The 17,855-nt window shown below is 60.0% G+C and overlaps 3 protein-coding genes and 1 non-coding gene across 7 annotated transcripts; 2 read left to right on the forward strand and 2 right to left on the reverse strand.

Annotated features, from left to right (window-relative positions):
• Positions 1-28: 28 nt before the first annotated feature.
• Positions 29-5,048, reverse strand: MCRIP2 (MAPK regulated corepressor interacting protein 2). Its single transcript, XM_074346666.1, has 5 exons — positions 4,755-5,048; positions 4,535-4,652; positions 804-931; positions 474-575; positions 29-235 (listed from the first exon to the last, which is right to left on the reverse strand). Exons 1-5 carry the CDS (start codon positions 4,804-4,806, stop codon positions 165-167), a joined length of 471 nt encoding a protein of 156 aa, XP_074202767.1. The 5' UTR covers positions 4,807-5,048; the 3' UTR covers positions 29-164.
• A 5,811-nt stretch (positions 5,049-10,859) lies between these two features.
• Positions 10,860-10,930, forward strand: TRNAG-CCC (transfer RNA glycine (anticodon CCC)). The gene has a single exon. It is a non-coding gene; the product is annotated as a tRNA-Gly (tRNA).
• A 576-nt stretch (positions 10,931-11,506) lies between these two features.
• Positions 11,507-13,228, forward strand: METTL26 (methyltransferase like 26). Of its 4 annotated transcripts, XM_010950879.3 has the most exons (6): positions 11,547-11,761; positions 11,904-12,066; positions 12,286-12,345; positions 12,701-12,768; positions 12,859-12,937; positions 13,017-13,228. In XM_010950879.3, the coding sequence occupies exons 1-6, from the start codon at positions 11,565-11,567 to the stop codon at positions 13,062-13,064; spliced, it is 615 nt and encodes a 204-aa protein (XP_010949181.1). In that variant the 5' UTR covers positions 11,547-11,564; the 3' UTR covers positions 13,065-13,228. The 4 variants fall into 4 exon arrangements, with proteins under 4 accessions (XP_010949182.1, XP_010949181.1, XP_010949180.1 ...); XM_010950880.3 differs by having other exon boundaries at positions 11,507-11,623; positions 12,859-13,228; XM_010950878.3 differs by having other exon boundaries at positions 12,859-13,228.
• On the reverse strand, positions 13,222-17,747 carry WFIKKN1 (WAP, follistatin/kazal, immunoglobulin, kunitz and netrin domain containing 1). Its single transcript, XM_010950877.3, has 2 exons — positions 15,758-17,747; positions 13,222-15,137 (listed from the first exon to the last, which is right to left on the reverse strand). Exons 1-2 carry the CDS (start codon positions 15,926-15,928, stop codon positions 13,671-13,673), a joined length of 1,638 nt encoding a protein of 545 aa, XP_010949179.1. The 5' UTR covers positions 15,929-17,747; the 3' UTR covers positions 13,222-13,670.
• Positions 17,748-17,855: the final 108 nt, after the last annotated feature.

The following is a 17,855-nucleotide window of genomic DNA, read 5'->3' on the forward strand; positions in this document are numbered from 1 at the left end:
TCCAAATGCTGGCACTTCAGGTGTGGCTGGCGCCTGGCCAGGCCCAGAGTGAAGCACGGCCTGCCGCCGTGGGTAGACAGGGCACCATGGTCCTCTCCTGGCAGAGGGTCCAGCGTGGGGCAGGGCCAGGCCCTGCACAGGCAGCATTCCTTCTGAGGCTGCGACTAGGAACAGTTGGTGATTCTGGCCAGGAACTGCTGTGCCCACCACTCATCCAGGTCAATGGGCACGAAGTCTGTGGGAGAGTAAAAGGCTGGGTGGTGATGCACCTCCCAGACCACCAGCATCCCTCCAGCCCCACCCTCCTGAGATGACCACAGGCACATCCCCCAGACCACAAATGTAGCAGACACTGGGAAGAATTGGGTCAGGCTCTAGTCCTCTTCCCGATCCCCTGGGATTAGAGCCTGGCTGAGCCCAGGTCAGGGTTGGAGGAGGTGGAGGGGACTCCCTGAGGACGGGGGAGGGCTCACTCTGCAGCCGGGGATTGGGCGTCCTCTCCACATACTGCACAGGCCTTGGCCCACTCTCACCGGCTGGGCCACCACCCAGTTGCTGCTCCACTTGCTGCCAGGCTGTGGGGAGAAGATGGTCAGTCTGAGCCAGGCCCCTGGCACCCTGTCTCCCGCCCCAGGGCCTGGTGGCCACCCTGGATCCCAGCCCAGAACTGGGAGTGGGCAGCCTGCTGGGTAGAGAAACAGGCCAACAGCCTAGGAACAGCCCAGCTCTCTGGCCACTTCGAGTCAGGTTACAGTGGGAAGAGGACCAGTAGTCCAGGCCACAGCCTCGGACCTCAACACTACCTTCGGACACAAACCGGACGTTCTCCTCGTGGGCCAGTGTGTAGGTCTCCTGGGTACCCTCGAGGGATGGGGATGTGGCAGGGGGCCGTCGGCCATTCACCCGATTGAACACGAGCCTCGGCCCTGGACTGCAGGAAGGGGGAGGAGACGGTCAGCAACTGTTCCAAGCCAGGTGCTACCTGGCAGAGCTCCTGGAGCAGCCTCAGGCCACACCCACCACCCCTTGGCCAAGCTCAACCTGGGCACTTCCCTGAACCCCAGGGAAGCTACATGCACAGACAGTAGCCCAGGCCTTTCCCCTGCAGGCCTGTGCCCCCAGCAGCTCGGCTCATACCTGCAGCCCCCGGCCCTGAGGCAGGCCCAAGACTGCAGGTGGGAGTGCGGGGAGCTCTGTGTCCCAGATCCCCAGCAGAGTTCTGGACTCAAGGCACATAGGCTGCCTCCCAAGTGTCTCTCAGGAACCCCCATGGCCACTTGCCTCCCACCTCCCCCGGACCAGCCAGGACCCCAGCAGCCCAGGTTCTGCCCTGAGTCACTTGGCCCCACCCCACCCACCAAGCACAGTTCTTGGTCCCTTCTCCCCAACAGAAGCCTCTCCATCTCACGACACCCCCAATGTGGGAGGAAGCTCCCAAGCAAAAGCTGGTGGCCTTTGCCCTTCCCTCTCCTGGCTGCCCCAGGCCCCGCAGGGAAGAGCCCCAAGGGACAGCTCTGGTCTGGCCCAAGAGCATCAAGTGCAAAGTGGGCCATCCTGAGTGGGGAGGGTGTGACTGCAACCCTGGCCCATCCCTGCAGGCCCCAGACAAGGGGCTATTCTCTTGCTCACAGGGGCAGGAATGCTGAGTGAGGAGATGGTCCTGGGTGCTGGAGCTAAGCTTGGTGGGCATTCAATGTCTAGGTGGCCACTGGGCCCATCCCAGCCAGCCAGGCCCAGGGCATTGATGGGCTGCCCTGGCTGGTGGCACCTGGCCCAGCCCTTATACACATGAAGCTTGGGATAGGGCCATGGAGGGAACAGGGCCCACACCTACAGCAGGAGGTGGGAGCCGGGAGTCCTGGGCTGCACGTGCCACTCCGCCAGGCACTCGCGGTCCCGCCGGCCTGCTCGCCATCCTGGGCTCAGGTGCCCCACCGCCGCTCGGGGTTCCTCCTCAGTTGAGAGGGGCACTAAAATAAAGAGGAGCATCTTGAGGGGCACCGGTCCCGCCAGCTCCAGGCTGACAGGGTCGTGGCCATAGAGAATGTAGAGGGGCAGGGCTCCTCTCAGGCCTGAGTTGTCCTCAACTGGGACGGCCCCTCACCTGCTCCCCCAATCCCTGCAAGGCCATGAACTCTAGGAAAATTTGGAGACCAGAGATCGTAAAAGGGAAAAAAGGAAGACTTAGGGCCAAGAGCTATGAATCATAAGGACCTAGATGGTGTCCTGGAGGGGGCTGAGAAGGGGCCCCAGCAGGCAGGCACATGCCCAACCCCGGCTGGTAGTTACATAAGGCTACTCTGCGGGCCCTCTAGGGGAAAGGGCACGGCTCTTATGTGCACCTTCAGAGGAACACCACCTCCCACCCTGTTCTGCGCCAGCTCCCAGGGACACTATTAGCTCCATCCCACAGCACCCCAGTCCCTGCTCAGTGCCAAGAGGGGCATTCTCTGACTTAATTTGCTTCACTACCCACCAAGGTAGACCACTGGGCTCCCAGGAACTGGGCTCAACAGGAAAGTGACCTCTCCAAGGTCACCTGCGGTGACTGGATGGCAGTATCAGAACTTAACTGTATGCTTATCTGACCCCAAAGCCTAAAACCCAGTAGAGCTTCCAAGCCCCCTTCCCTACCAGCCCATGTGCCCATCTTTCCCCACACCATCAGGTGGTCACATGGCCCCAGGTTTTCTTCTCCCAGAGAGTTTATATCGACTCTGTTCATCTTTCTCTCGCTGGGAGTGAGAGCTCATCAGAGGTACAGATTCGTGTGGCCTGTTGAGTGGCACCCAGACCTGCACCCAACTGGAACCTAAGCGTTGGTGGTGCACCAAGCACTCCCTTCTTCGAGGGCAAGTCTGGGTGAAGTGATTTTAGAGGGTTGTCCCCTGAGAAGGTTCAGGGGTTGGGGTTGGGGCTCCCCCTTGTGGAGGACCTGCTGGGGGCAGCTTAGGGAAGGGGGTGTGACCTCAGCAGGAAGAGGGGACCCGTCTCATAGCTCCTCTGCAGCTAGCAGGACACAGCACCACACAGGACTGTGGCAGGCTGTGGGGCCAAGCACCAGCACCCCAATCCCTGGGACCTGGCTGGCTGCAGCAACTTAAGGGCTCTGCACAACTTTTCCCACCTCTCTCCCCAGCACCCTGACCCTGCCACAGATGCACCCTGCCTTCCCCATTCCCCAGCAAAGGGGCTGTGGAGAAGAAGGCAATGGGTTTCTCCAGGTAAAAGAGTGGGAGGCTCCCTGACTGGGTGACCAGGGTGGCTACACGCCTATGCCTTGTTCCCTCCTCTGGGAGGTAGGGTGGCTGTGAGGACCAAGTCTGATGTCACAGGGCAGTGTCACAGTACAGCCCCGGTCCTGGGTAGTATCTCCCAAAGTCCCACTCACCTCCCTTCCCAGGAGGCACCTGTGGCTGGCCTAGAAACTTTTCTTCCCTAGGACCAGCCTCAAAGTGTCAACATGCTCCCTGCAGGAGGCCCCTGGGAAGGGCCTCAGCCTGGAAGGGTCCCAACACACTGCCCCCACCTGTAGCATCTTGAGCGGGGCATAAATAATGAGGGGGAAGGGCACAGCACACCGCCCCTAACCTCCTGGCCAGCCTTGGAAGCTGTCTGTCCTCGGCTTGGGAAGTTGTACCAAGGCTGCCTCAGCGCTGCCTCACGGGCCCTAAGTCTGCTGCCCCCAACCACCCACAGGCAGGAGGCAGGAGCCCTCAGGCCTGGGTGGGCTTGGTCCAAAGCCCTGGGCCCAGGACTTGCACAGAATAAGTGAAACCAGAGGCCAGGGCCTGAGCCAAAAAGTTAAAGGTTAAGCCTAGGAGGATGAGGGATCTGACCTCCAGGTCACAGTCACTTGGAGGCCTAAGTGGTTGGACTGAGATTCCTACAGCAAAATTGGTCAGAAAAGGTAGAAAACCCACAACTCCAGCAACCCCTGAGCATCTGCGGGGGGGTCTCTGCACCCAGCCAGGGTGTTTGGGGTGAAGGGCAGGAGAGCAGTGGCCTGGCAGGGCCAGAGGGAACCACGTGCAGTTCTCCCCCAGCTGCTCTGCAAGCGCAGGGTTGGCAGCCTCCCGCTGCGGGCAGAGGTAGGCTTCCTGTGGGCCAGGGCCAGAGCCAGTTCCTGGGCCACCTTGTTACCGCCCTCCAGGGCGAATCCCCGGCAGCTCATCTCAAACCTTGGCCCTCGCAGCCCAAGGTCGGTCAGGGCACCTGACTCAGCCGCCTGGAGCCCCTCCGAGCCAGTCGGCTTTCTCTCGTCTCAGGGTCCTCGGGGTACCACAGGGCTCGGAGGGGTATCCGGCCCAGGCCCCTCCGACCCAGCAAGGCGCCAGGTGAGGCGGAAGCGCGAAGGTGGGGAGGCTAAGCTGCACACGCGTGCGGGGTCGGCGCGCCCCGCCCCCTCCGTGCCTGCCCGAAGCATGTGGCTAACCTTTCCCCAAGGTCACCCTCCAGGCCCCACGGCGGCCGGAGAGGGAAGGGAGGGGAGGGGAGGGGAGGGCCGGTCTCCAGCCGGGGTCAGGCGTCTCACCTCGACAGGGGCCAGGGTCCCGGCGGCTGCGCCCGTGGGGGCTGCGGGGTCGACGGCGCGGGATGCCGGCATTTCAGGAGCTCTCCGAGTCTGCTCTCCACCTGCTGCTGCGTGGGACCTGCGGGCACCGGGAAGGCGCTTCAGCCGCCGCCGCGCCGGGGGAGGGGACCGCGTGCGGACCCCGGCTGGCCCTCCCTGCCCTGCCGGCCCCTCTGCGCACCTGTGCGGCGCTGCGCGACCAGCTTGCTGGGTCCCTTGGTGATGGTGTACATGGTGTGGAGGGGCCGTAGCGCGCCCTCGCCCTCACCCTCCCCGCCCGCCGGCCCGCGGCCAGATTCCGCGCCCTCCGCCCGGCTGGCACTTGGCGGGCGCCGAGGGCGCGGCCCCTTTAACGGGAGGCCGGAGTCTCGGGGAGGGGGCGGGCCCGTCACACACCCCCGGACCTTAAAGGGCCCGCGCCAAGGCACGCAGCAAGAGTGGCGCTTGGGCCTTTGGGAAGGTGGCTGGACCCGCGGCGCGGCCCGAGGCTGGGGCGGGGCGGCTGCAAGCAGCGCCCGCCCCTCGGGCTCAAGGCCAAGGCCGAGGAAGTTCCCTAAGGCCCGAGCCGCCTGTTGGCCACCGGAGGCTAGGCGAGCCAGGGGGAACCCAGACGTGGCGAGGCTCCTCCAGCCCAGGCCATCCTGGGGTCGGCAGTGATGTCAAAGGAGCGGAGGCGTTGACAGAAGCTGGGGGTGCTCTTTGCGGACCCTAGAAGCAAGGGTGTTTCCACGCACCTCTGAAATCCTCCGCCAAGGTGCCTGGGCCAGTGTGAGGGTTCACTCTTATGGGACTTAGGGAGTCAGAGATGAGAAAAAGGCAGTTTAGCTCCCTGGGTTTGGGCAGAGATGTGAGACTCTGGGAATCTCCTTGTCACCCTGTGGGACAGGAGCAGTTACTGCATTCTGCTGCATTTCAGCGTTGCATGCTGATGTGCTCCCCCAACCCCAGGGAGGCAGGGGGCCCCTTACCAGTCCAGGCGCAGCACAGGGGCTGGATCCTGTGGTTGGAGAAGGTGGATGAGGAGACCCAGCTTGCTTATGTCATCCCACAGGGGAGAAAGAGCACTTATTCCTCCCAACCCCCAGGCCATAGGATCCGTCACCTACTGCAGTGACAGTGCCTCAAGACCATTGTCTGTGATGCCCATCGACCATGACCCCCAGGGAGCTGGGCGACCATGACCCCAGGGAACTGGGAGGCCCAGGGAGGAGGGGAGGCTGGGCCATTGAGCCCTAATCTGCCAGGTAGCCCCTTCAGGCAGGCTGTACCCACAGGGTTCCTTCTTGAGAATTAGATGGAGGTGTGCCCCTTCTTCCCAGCTCCCTGGCTGCCCCAGGCTGGAGTGGAGGGGGAGTCACAGCAGCCTGGGTTTGGAGGTGGGGGGAGCCACAGCACACTTGGATTTGTGAGCCTGAGGGCCTTGTGGGTTTTGCGGGAGGCACCCATCCTCCCTGTAGTTGAGTTCAGTCCCTAATGCCAAAAAGAAAAAACTCTGCCCAGAGTTATCCAGGGGTTGTGGCATCTGCCTCTGAGGCTAGTGGAGACAACTTTGTGCCCCGGGCTCCTGCGCTGCTCCCACAGGTATCTGAGGAGACTGTTGGACCAGCACCAGCGCCTGGGCTCTGTCTCCACCTGGGAGCCACAGCCCAGTGAGGCTTGGAGCAAACTAGCCCAGCTTCCCCAACACCGCATCTTCAGAGCAGGCCTTGCTTGTGTAGTGTCCAAACAAGCACAGTACATGGAGAGGAGCGAGGGGTGGCTCCTGGCAGGGTAGGGGGTGGGGGCAACCAGCAAGAGGAACCCCTCACCCTACCTGCTCTGTGCTGTGTTCCTACCAGGCTATGCCATGCACCTGTGTGGGTGGCAGGGGTGACTGAGCCTGCTTGGGCACCTTCAGGGAAGCCTGCATTCCAGGGGTGGCTTAGCTGTCCTTCCTCTCATCTGCACCCCCCTCCTCATAGCCCGTTGGCTCTGAGTCCTGTCCTACTCAAGGCCGAAGAATAAGGCCCCCCTCTTCCCCAGCTGCCCCCTCTGCGGGGCCAGGCTGGGCTAGGTCTGTGACCCTGAGAGGGGAGAGCATGTTCAGGAAGTCCAGACCTGAGCAGGCCCCCAACAAGCTAGCCTCTCCCTGACCTGCCTTTCCACCTGAGGTGCCCATCCCTCTCCCTCTCCCCAGCCGTGTCGAGGCCAGCACAGTCCTCTGTTATCTGTGCTGGCTGCCCTGGCCTCCCTGGTGGCCTCAAGCATAATGCTAACTCAGTATTGCTGAGGAGACCCCAGAGGGTGAGGGGTCTGGTGTGGGGGGCCTGTGTCCTGAGAGCACGTGTTCCTGGCAGGCCCTGGGGTGGGGGAGTACCACTCCCCCAAGCTGATATGAGCTAAGAGCTCCTCCTCTCCCAGGCACCCTTCTCAGGCCAGCATGGACAAGGCGAAGGACAGGGCCTGTTGGTGGGCGGACAGGCCTGGCCTTTGCTTAAGTCCTCTGGTGGCTAAGGCTACAAGGCCCTAATATCCCAGCCCTGCCAGTGGGCCTTGTCTAAGGTCAAAGGTTGGGTCCAGAGCCTTTGGAAGAGCTCCCAGGAAAGAGCAGCCAAACATGAGTGGTCCTGATAGGCATGAGGGGAGGAGGTACAGGACAGGTGGGGGACAGTTGGGGTGGGGAGGTGAGAGAACCCAGTGGTCCCTAAGAGACACTGAGCCAGTGCAAGGGTTATCCATGGTGAAGGAAACCCAGGTTGTGGAGGACAGACAGCAAAGCCCTGACACTTGGAGGGGAGGAGAGGGGTGAGGCTGATCTCCCTGTGAGGGGCCTTCCCAGCCTCACTGCTCCCAGGACCCAATTGAGCACCAGATCTGCCTTGGCCTGGGGAGAGCGCCCCCAAGGGGTCAGGGTCCGAATGGGCCAGCTGCCATGAGTTCAGCTGGGATCTCCTGGTAGGGTCGGAATCTTGGTCAGCCTGGCTTTACCTGGACTACACTGTCCATCATGGCGGTCAGCATGCGAAGTCCTGGTAGAGACAGCATTTTGCAGCCACCAACATTCCCTGTTGTCCGAGAGGCTGGGAACCCATCCAAGAGTTAGAGTCAGGGGCAGTTGGACAGGAGGGAAGGGCCCTCACCCAGCAGAAATAATGGTTGTCATGGTAAGGGAAGGCCTTTACCTCACAGACCCCAGTTATCATAATAACCTCAGCACGTGACCTTATTTAGAGTAATGATCTTTGCAGATATAATTAAAACAAGGATTTTGAAATAGGGTCATCCTAGATTAGGATAGGCCCTAAATCCAGTGATGATCATCCTTGTAAGAGAAAGGAGGGCTGTTTGGACACAGAGAGACACAGAGGAGAAGACCAGGTGAAGACAGGCAGAGACTGCAGTGAGGTGGCCACAAGCCCAGAAACTCCTGGAGCCCCCAGAAGCTGGCAGTGGTAGGAAGGATCTCCCTGTAGGGCCACTGGAGGGAGCTGACACCTTTATTTTGGACTTCTGGCCTCCAGAACTGTAAGAAAATAAATTTTTGTTTTAAGCCACCAAGCTTGAGGGTAATTTGTTACAGTAGCTCTAGGAAATTAACATAGGAACGGAAGTGGAGGGAACGGGAGGTGGTGACTCGCCCAGGATCTAGTACTGGAGGGCTTGGGAAGAAGTTCAGACTCACATGGGGTGGGGAGGGGGTTCAGTGGGCACACAGGCCTGGACCTCAAGAGGGAAGCTGGACCCTGCCGTTGGCTCTGGACATCATGGGGCAGCACCCAGGGGCTCACTCCACAGCCCTTTGTCAATGAGCATGACTAGGAGAAGGTATTTCCGGCTCCATCAATAATCCCCAGAAGACACAACCCCAGGGGGTATCATACAGCACAGGCCAAGGTGTGGATGCTTCCAGGGGTCCAATATTTAGCATCCCCTGGGGGTCTTGGATCCTCCCAGAGTCTGACATACATCCTTGCATCCTTGGCTTTCCTGAAAGTGTGTGCTGACACATATTCACAGCAAAGGCCACTGCCCAGTTGTGTCCAGTTCCTTTGGTCCCAGGCGCAGAGCTTGGTGAGTGCTGAAGGCAGGTGTCAGTTCACACAGCAGCCAATCCAGAGTAATGAATGGCAGGCATATATCAACCTGAGGTCAAAGGCTGTTAAACAGAAGATGTTGCTGGTCATTTGGGCAATTCTGAAAGCAGCACCATCCAACATGGGGAAGCTCGGAAATGGATCTGTCTCAGTCTCCTTTCCTCTTACAGAACACAGGTGTACTCACAACACTTCAGATACCAAATGTGTGGGGTTTTCTCAGTAAGCAATTCTCCAGATCCCTTTGCACACCAACTGGGTGTCTTATGATTTAACTCAATCCTGGCATAGACTGCCCAGCATCAGTGCAGACCCTACAGTTTAAGGTGTCTGTCTCGCAAGACAGGCCTTACTTCAGATGCTAGCAACAAGTCCAGACTGTTACCTGTGTTTCTGACCCACCAGCTGTAAAACGAGTTTTGTAATCCTCCTCGTGTTGCCAGAACAGCTCACAGAACTCATGGAAACACTTTGCTTCTGTTTACTGGTTTATCATAAAGGACATGACTCAGGAAGAACTAGATGGAAGAGATGCCCAGGAAAGGGGTGGGAAGGGGTGCAGATCCTCCATGCCTTCCTGGGGAGCCACCCTCTCTGCACCACCATGAGTTTACAGATGGAAGCTCCCTGAACCCTTTCATTTTGGGTTTGTATGGAGTCTCCAGGACACAGGCATGACTGATTAAATCATCGACCACTGGTGATTTGTTCAGTCTCCAGCCCCACCCACTCTTAGGAGTCAGAAGTCTGGAGTGGGGCAGAAAGTTCTAACCCTCTAATCACAGGGTTCCTTAGCAACCAGCTCCCATTTCCCAAAAGTCACCTCATTGATACATACCCAAGTAAGGTTGAAAGGGGCTTGTTACGAATAAAAGATGCTCCTCTCACCCCTGGAAATCTCCAGGGTTTTAGAAGCTCTGTGCCAGGAACCAGGATGAAGACCAAATATGTATTTCTTATTACATGACAAGAGCACAGAGTGGCCTGTGCCCAGGAATGCCATGTGAAGCCACCAGGAAGCCTGGTGCCTCTTGAGTGGGCAAGGTGGGCCAAGGGGCCTGGGTGGTGAGGACTCAGGTAACCACTGATCTTCACAGATGGGGGCAGGGGCAGGGATTTGCATTGAGGAACACTTCTCCACCTGGAGACACAGAAATGGCTCAGCCAACAAACTAGGAGGAGGTGAGGCAAAACGTGAGTCAGGTAATGAAAGCTCAGGGCCGTGAAACGAGAAAGTCTGCTGAAGAAAACAGGGTGGTTGTAGAGCAGAGTGCCACCGGGGCGGGATGGAGGTGGGCAAGCTGGCCCACTGAGTGGAAACTTCCCAGGGGGTGTGTCCAGACCAGCCAACCCTATACCATTTCCTGTCCAGAAGCTGCAAAGTTGTCCTCTGTCTGACCACAGTCAGACTCTGGGCCCTTGTCCCCTCGACAGCAACCCCCGGCTAAAGTTCCAGTCAGTGCCATCCTCAGAGCCCTTGCCAGAGCGAAGTCGAGTATGGGAGTCTCAAGCGAGAAAAGTTGTCCAGCTAAGGAGATAAGCTAGTGTTGACTGAGGAGCAACGCCTTTAGCCTGCTAACAGGGCCCCTTCTGAGACATGGACCCCAAGAAGACAACCAGAGAAGTACCCTGGACACAACAGATCGGCCTCCGACTTGATTCCTGGGTTCACCGACCCTTCACAACACCCGTGAACCCTGGGCTAGCGCTGGTTATCTCGGTGCACAGAGAAACCCTGAGCAGCACAGGTCCAGTTCCTGCACGCTGGGCCTGCCCCACCCACCACACAGCTCTACCCCGACGGGAGCCCCACCCACGACAAGGAGCCTTACCAAGCACAATCCCGCCCACCGGAAGCCCCACCCACAACACAACCCCGCCCACCTACGAAGGTCCTCCCCTGAAGAGCTCTGCTTCGGCCCCGCCCCATCACTTTTGGAATGCGGCGGTTGCCACAGATTCCAAGGTGCAACCCGAATCCAGGCTGCCCACAAGCCCGCGTCCCTCATTCCCGCTCCTCCCTCTCGAGAGCAGGGCGCCCAAGCGCACCGCGAGACCCCCACTGTCGCGTCCTTCTCCAAGCGCGGCGCTCCTATCCCTGTTGTTGGCGCGGCGGCGGCGCACGCGTTCTGGTCTTTCTGTGTGGTGTGAGAGTGGTGTGGGGAACTTGCGTCACGAAACCCTAAGTCTCGCGGGCCAACGCTCAGCAAGTAGCGCCGCTGGTGTAGTGGTATCATGCAAGATTCCCATTCTTGCGACCCGGGTTCGATTCCCGGGCGGCGCAGTAGACTTTTGACTTTTTTATATCAGTCTATTTTTTTTTAAACATCCCTTTATTGAGTTATAGTCATTTTACAATGTTGTGTTAAATTCCAGTGTATAGTCATTTTACAATGTTGTGTTAAATTCCAGTGAAAATAACAATTTTTCAGTCATACATGAACATACATATATTCATTGTCACATATTTTTTCGCTGTGAGCTACCACAAGATCTTATATATATTTCCCTGTGCTATACAGTTAGGCTTTTGAGTTTTTGAGGTTTTTTTCCCACCATCTCAAAAAACTCTCTGACCTAAGAGATTTCATCAACGAAAAAAAGCCAGACAAGCGGGAAGCATCTATTCAGGTGATAATGCGAACGACACAGTTTTGGAGTAACAAGCGCGATGAAAAAGCTAGGACAGCCACGGACACCGGGTGCTGAGCCGATAGGCACCTGTAAGCCGGTGACCCAGCTCGTCGCCCGGTCCGCCGCCGGAGACAGCCGCTCGCTGAGCGCCTCCAGCGGCTGCGGACCCTTTAACGCATGGCGCGCGTCCTCCTGGGAATTGTAGTCCGTGGTGAGGTGGGTCGCGTGCTACGCGGCTGCGAGGCCACAGCTCCCGACAGGTCTCGCGGCACCAGACTACGACGATGCTGATGGCGGCGGCCGCGGAGCGGAACAAGGATCCCATCCTGCGCGTGCTGCGGCAGTACGTGGACCCGGCCCAGCGCGGCGTTCGCGTACTCGAGGTGGCCTCGGGCTCCGGCCAGCACGCGGCCCACTTCGCGCGGGCCTTCCCCTACGCCGAGTGGCAGCCGTCCGACGTGGACCAGCGCTGCCTGGACAGGTTCAATGGCAGACCGGGCCCCATCCCGCTGCCCCTGGCTCCATACGCTTTTGTGACCCTTCTAGGCCTCTACCAAGCCGGGTTGCAGGGGCTCAGAAATGGCTGCAGAGGCCACCCCCACCCACGGCCTGCCTTTCCACAGCATTGCAGCCACCACTCAGGCCCATGAGCTGCCCAACGTGAAAGCCCCTCTGTACCTGGACGTGACCTGGGATTGGGAGCAGTGGGGCGGGATTCTGCCGCAATCCCTGGACCTGCTACTCTGCATCAACATGATCCACATCAGCCCCCTGAGATGCACTGAGGTGTGTGGGAGTGTGGGTGAGCTACCCAGGGGCCACCCACCTGCTCCATGCGCATTCCTCCCCCTGCACTGGGAGGGAGTGGGGTGCCAGGTTTGCCCCATATGAGAGATGGGGCACTCAGGCCGGGGAAGTCAGGCTGAGCCTCCAGCACGGGGCCCAGGGCTCTTTTAGTGGTCTGAGGAAAGTTCCTCACTGCTGTCTTGCCTCCCCTCTCCACAGGGGCTTTTCAGAGCAGCAGGACACCTGCTCAAACCCAAGGCGCTGCTCATCACCTATGGGGTGAGTGCCCCTGCCAGAGTGGGGCTTGCCCTGGCAGGACCACCCTAGCCATCCTTGGCTGTTCTTGCCTTTCTGGACTCCCTTATTCTCTCTTTTCCCCAGCTACCTGTCATCACTGTAACACACCCAGGCCTGCCTCTCTCCAATACCCTCCCCCATCCCACCCCACCTGCCAGTCTCCCTGCACCCCCTTGGCTCAGTAGCTGGTCCTCAGCTATCCCGCCTCTGGAGGGCAGGGAGGGGTGTGTCCTTTCCATCCTGTCGGTGCCAGCTTGCAAGTCTGCCCAGTGGATGACGGGATGGCTGACCCTGGGGCAGTGGGCGGCAGGCAGAGTTGTGTACCCCATCTCCACAGCCCTATGCCATCAATGGGAAGATTTCTCCTCAGAGTAACGTGGACTTTGACCTGACCCTCAGATGCAGGTCAGAGCTGGGTGGGTAGGGGGCTTGGCTCGGGGGGCAGGTGGGCTGAGCGACCCCCAGGCCACGACTCCACCTCCTTCTCTCCTGCAGAAATCCAGAGTGGGGGCTGCGGGACACAGCCCTTTTGGAAGACCTGGGCCAGGCTAGCGGCCTGCTCCTGGAGAGGATGGTAGGTGGAGAGGACTGTGGTCAGGTGCAGCCTCCCTGGGGACCAGAGGCAGCTTCTCCAGCCAAAGTGTCTCCTATAGGTGGACATGCCAGCCAACAACAAGTGCCTAATTTTCCGGAAAGAGTAACCCCCTCCTCCAGTATGCCTATGTCCCTGGGATAAACCCAGACTACCAGCACCTGCTTCCCTGGGCCACACTATGGGGACTGGCTCTGCCCAGGCTAGGAGTTCTTGACCAGGGGCCACAAGGCTGCTGAGAGCCTGGAAATAAAAGTGTTTCCTGCTGCCCCACTGCTGGTATGGAGGATGATGGGTAGGCAGGCTGTCTCTCCAAGGGTTCCATACTGTGGGCAGGAGGGCTTTGGCCTGTAGGTCAGGGCTTGGGGGCATCCTGGACTCTGTTGCTCCACTCGGACAGTGAGGGGAGGGAGAGAGGGAGGGAGGACCCAGGGATCGTTGAGACAACACTGAACTGGATGCCTGGCCTTCTACCATGGGAGGTGGCACCACCTCAGTGGCTGGTCCTCACTTGTGCTTCTGCAGGGACACAGGAGGCTCCCCAGAAGGAGGCTGGTGCTCCTTGGTGACCTCAGACTGGAGCCAAAGTCCCATGTGGTGGCAGGATCCCTGCTGAAGCAGGCCAGGTGGGGAAGGGTCAGGCCTTGCGGTCCAGGACTTTTATTCAGCTGCCAGAGGTGGGATGGGTGGGTGTGGGGTTGGGTAGGTGGATTGGCTAGTCCTGGAAGCGGTTGAGCAGCTCACAGGCCTTCCTCTCTAGCAGCTCTGAGATCTTCTTGACTCGCTTTTCACTGGCAGCACGGACGTAGCTGCCTGCGTCCAGCATGGCCACGCCGTCTCGTACCTCGCCCATGATGACCAGTGGGCTGTCGCCCACTGTCACGTTGGGGCAGGGGCAGGCCCGGTCCATGCCACTCAGCGTCACCTCCAGGTACTTGGTGCCCAAGAACCTGAGGCCCATCTTGTCATCCTTAAGCACATCGTCCAGGGCCACACGAGCGATGCCGCCACTGCCTGCCTCGGGCTCCTCCAGCACCTCGGTCAGCCGGCCCACGATGGCGAAGTCGCTGCGGCACAGGCTGAGTGCCAGCTTGCTCCGGAGCCGGCAGGCCTGGCAGGGTGGTGTGCGCGGCACAGGGCAGGCATCCTCGCAGCTCTCACGGCTCTCAAAGTTGTTGCCGTTGCCCTCGCAGCCGCTGTACACGAAGGGGTGGCACTGCTGCAGCAGCGGACTGTAGGCCCAGCGTGGCTCCCAGCCCTGGCAGGGGCCCTGCACGGCAGGCAGCACGCAGGCATCCCTGGGGCCGTGAGCACAGGCCTGTTGGCACGCCTCATAGGTCTCAAAGCCCTGGGCACTCCCTACACAGCTGCCAACCAGAAAGGTCATGCAGCCACCCCGCTGTGGGTCAAAGTGCCAAAGGACTAGGCCAGAGTCGGGGCCAACACAGGTCTGCGTGCTGGGAAGGCACTCAGCCGGGGCCCCATCCCTGGCCAGCTCTCGCTGGACCACGGAGAGCGGGAAGTCAGCCCGCAGCAGGCCAGCAGCATTTCGTGCGGTGCACGTGTAGAGGCCGGCATCCTCGAGCCGAGCGTTGTAAAGCACCAGCTGCCCAATGCTGGTGACCACCACATTGCCATACATCTGGTCTGGCCGCATGATCAGGTTCTCCCGCTGGTCACTCTGCTTCTCCCAGGTCACGGCAGGTGGCGGGTGGCCACTGACATCACAGTGGAGGCTGGCTGTGCCCCCCACATACACTGCCTGTGGGGAGGGGCTGCTGTAGAGGGCAGGCGGCACCAGGGCATCCCCAGGCGTCGGGCGGGCGGTGGTCTCCGGGGGCCCAGGGCTGCTGGGTGGCCAGCTGAGGACATGCTTGCAGGGCACGACATGCAGGCGGAGGCCTCGCAGGCAGGCCTCAGCATCCATGTAACAGCGGTTGTAGTAGGTGAGGCCGTCCGAGGCGCAGGTGAAGCTGGGCTCCTTCTCACAGCGGTCACGGCAGCGGCACACGGGCTGTCCATCCCAGATGTCACAGTCGGAGCCCTGCTGCGGGCACACAAAACCTTCACAGGAGGCCGCCTGCACGGGTGCCACCTCCAGGCCACTGTTGGGGAAGCGGGCCGCCACACAGCTCTGCAGCCCACACACGTTGGTGCAGCACTTCTCGGTGGCTGAACAGTCCTAGGGGGTGGGGGACAGCTCAGTGGACACCCTAATACCCCCAGCACGGTCAGGGGTGCATCTCCTGCTGCCTCTCCCTGAATCTCTGTTTCCCCTCTGGGAGCTGAGCAGGTTTGCAGAAGTTTGCATATCATGTTGTACAATGAACTACAGCTCCCTGGTATGCCCATCACCCATGTCATCTCATTGAACCTCATTGAATCCTTTGGTCCCCAAAGCAGATTTTTTTTTATTATTCCTGTCACACAGATGTGGACACTGAGGCTGAAGAGGACATAAAATGTGTTTAAGGCCACTTCAGTGGTGCATGGTGGGGGTGTGCAAGTCTGGGGAGTAAGGAGGGGGCCCCCAATCTTCAAACACACGAAGGCAAAGACTAGGGGTGTCTTTCCCCTGGGATCATCATACAGAGCATAGTGTGAAACTAGCAGAACAGTGGGGAGCCCAAGGAGGGAGTGAACTCCCAGGGTTGAGTGCTGCCAGGGTCCCCTCTGCAGGCAAGGCCTGGGGCAGGGGTGAGGTCTGGGCTTCCCCCAGGCTGGCCAGAACCTCCAGACACTCTGGGCCCCTACAGTCTGCCCACCCCCCAACCGGGCCAGCAGGGATGTGCCCACGCTCACCTGATCCCTGATGCACTCACGCTCACAGGTGCTCTGGGCGTCCACCCAGAGGTTGGGGCTGAGCTGGTTGGGGCACACACCCGGATGGCTCCCGGGCCCTGGCGGCAGGTTGGCCCCTGAAGTCAGCCCAACCAGGAGGAGCAGCGGCAGGAGCGGCCTCGAGGCAGGCATGGGGACTGTGGGACCAGGGGTGGGGGTGTGTGGCCACTAGCTCCTCCTCAGGGCCTGCCGAGCCCCACTCCCTACAGGCATCCACCCTCCCACACCTGTGGTCGGCACCCCTGCCCTCTGACCCTGGGCTCCCCTCTCTCCAGCAAGGTCGGAGCTCACGGTAGACGCTGTCCCAGGGGCTGGGTGGGTCCGGGTCTCTCCGAGCTGAGTCTGTGCATGTGGCACTGGCCCCTCCCCCGCCTGGCCCCTCTGGTCAGCTCAGGGCAGGGGGCGGGGAGAGGCGAGGAAGGCTGGGGAGGGGCCAGCACCCAGAATCACAGAGACACTGGCCACAAGGGTCACCAAGGGGCGGAGAAGGGCTGGCTCTGGCTGGAGAGGGAGGGGGAACCCTGTAACCGGAGCCCCTCCTTCCTCCAGGCCCTGGGCTCAGGGATGGAAAGGCCCAGGGATCAAAGCTGCCCTGTAGGAGGGGGCAGGGCTGGACAACCCCTCGGGCTCCCCTACCCCACCCCCGGGCCAGGATCTTTCCCAAAGCAGGCCTAGGCTGGCCCGCCGCCTGGAAGTCACTGTCCAGGAAGAGGTGCAGGGGCTCTGCATCCCACCTAGCAACAATGGGGTTTTGTTCCCTTCCCAGGAGTGATTCCACAACCTCCTCCATGCCGCTTCTGAAGGTCATACCCTGCCAGCAAGTTCTGGGATCAAATCTAAGCCCTTTCTGAGGGGGGGTTAACCCTCTGCAGCAGAAAGATGCCTGATGGGTGCAGCCTGGCCTTTCTCTGACCAGTTACTGACGGAGTTGGGACAGGCTGATGCATGGCAGGACTTTGCATTTAGTGAGCACCCCTCCCCAGTTCCCTGCTGAAACCCCGGTGCCCAACTTCTGGTCTAGGCCCTTCCTCAACTGATTAATAGGTGCCAAAAAAGTGAGGTCCCAGAGAAGTGGGCAGGGAGGAAATGGCCTGTGTATGCTGACCAGTCACACAGCTGTGAACACTGGAAATGTGGCCGAGGGTATCTACTTGGTCTGACTTGTGATTCTCAGTGTCCATGGCCCCGTGGGTGAGTCCTGACAGCAATCATAGGCACCTAAAAGCACCCTGAAAACAGCATGTCACAGGAGAGCTTAAGGAACTACAGGACCCAAAGGTCTTCCCCTGCCCACTTCAGGCCCCTGCACCATGGAGCCCCTCCCAGGGATGGGGGTAGGTGGGGACATCAAATGCAGCCACGGCCATAATGTGCCCTATCCAGGGGGCTGGGGCCCCAGGAAGTGTCTGCTCTGAGACTGGATGGAAAAATGTCCTGTGACCCTGTCTGGTCCCAATGAGACCAAGAGATGCCCCAGCTGTGGAGGACACCATCAGTCCCCTGTCCTATATGGTGTCCCCAGGCATAAGGGCTTGAGGCCCAGGACACCCCTGTGGAGCCACAGCCAGAGGCAGTGGTTCCCGAGAGTGGGGGCCACTTTTAGAGGAATTGCCCCAACAGCAGCCCTGCTGGTCTCTAGGGCATCTGTCATGTCCCTGAGCTAAGCCCTGCACACCCTTTAAGCAGATGGCTCTCCCACTGAGGGTGCCAACTCCAAGACCCAGGTTCTTGCAGCTCTGGTGAGTCTTGGGGTATGGTCCTTCCAGCCCAGCACCCTCGCAGGGAGCAGTGTGAACTTGGCAATCAGGTCCTGCCCAGGCCACTAAAGAGAGCTCAATGTCCCAAGTTCTGGCCCCAGGGACAACAAGCAACAGGTGGTCCCAGTGGCTGAGGGCTGCAGTACTGCACAGGCAGGGACAGGCTGAGGAGAGCTGCTTCCTGGCCCTCCAGGAACACAGGCAGGCCTGAAAGAAACCCGGCAGCCCTCAGGCCAGGACATGGAAGCTAAGCAGGGCAGCCATGGAGGACAAAGAATCTGCAGTGAAACCCTAACACCTAC

This window comes from Camelus bactrianus, chromosome 18, assembly GCF_048773025.1.
Source record: "Camelus bactrianus isolate YW-2024 breed Bactrian camel chromosome 18, ASM4877302v1, whole genome shotgun sequence".
Lineage (NCBI taxonomy): Eukaryota > Metazoa > Chordata > Mammalia > Artiodactyla > Camelidae > Camelus > Camelus bactrianus.

Bases quoted from the DNA above. Each gene is read 5' to 3' on its own strand.
- MCRIP2 (XM_074346666.1), bottom strand. From the start codon at position 4,806: ATGTACACCATCACCAAGGGACCCAGCAAGCTGGTCGCGCAGCGCCGC. The intron at 932-4,534 runs GTGAGACGCCTG...CCCTTCCTGCAG, and splicing joins GGACCCTGGCCCCTGTCGAG to TCCAGGGCCGAGGCTCGTGT. The intron at 236-473 runs GTGAGCCCTCCC...ACTCTCCCACAG, and splicing joins GCCCAATCCCCGGCTGCAGA to ACTTCGTGCCCATTGACCTG.
- WFIKKN1 (XM_010950877.3), bottom strand. From the start codon at position 15,928: ATGCCTGCCTCGAGGCCGCTCCTGCCGCTGCTCCTCCTGGTTGGGCTG. The intron at 15,138-15,757 runs GTGAGCGTGGGC...CCCACCCCCTAG, and splicing joins GTGAGTGCATCAGGGATCAG to GACTGTTCAGCCACCGAGAA.
- METTL26 (XM_010950878.3), top strand. From the start codon at position 11,565: ATGCTGATGGCGGCGGCCGCGGAGCGGAACAAGGATCCCATCCTGCGC. The intron at 11,762-11,903 runs GTTCAATGGCAG...GCCTTTCCACAG, and splicing joins GACCAGCGCTGCCTGGACAG to CATTGCAGCCACCACTCAGG. The intron at 12,346-12,700 runs GTGAGTGCCCCT...CCATCTCCACAG, and splicing joins CGCTGCTCATCACCTATGGG to CCCTATGCCATCAATGGGAA.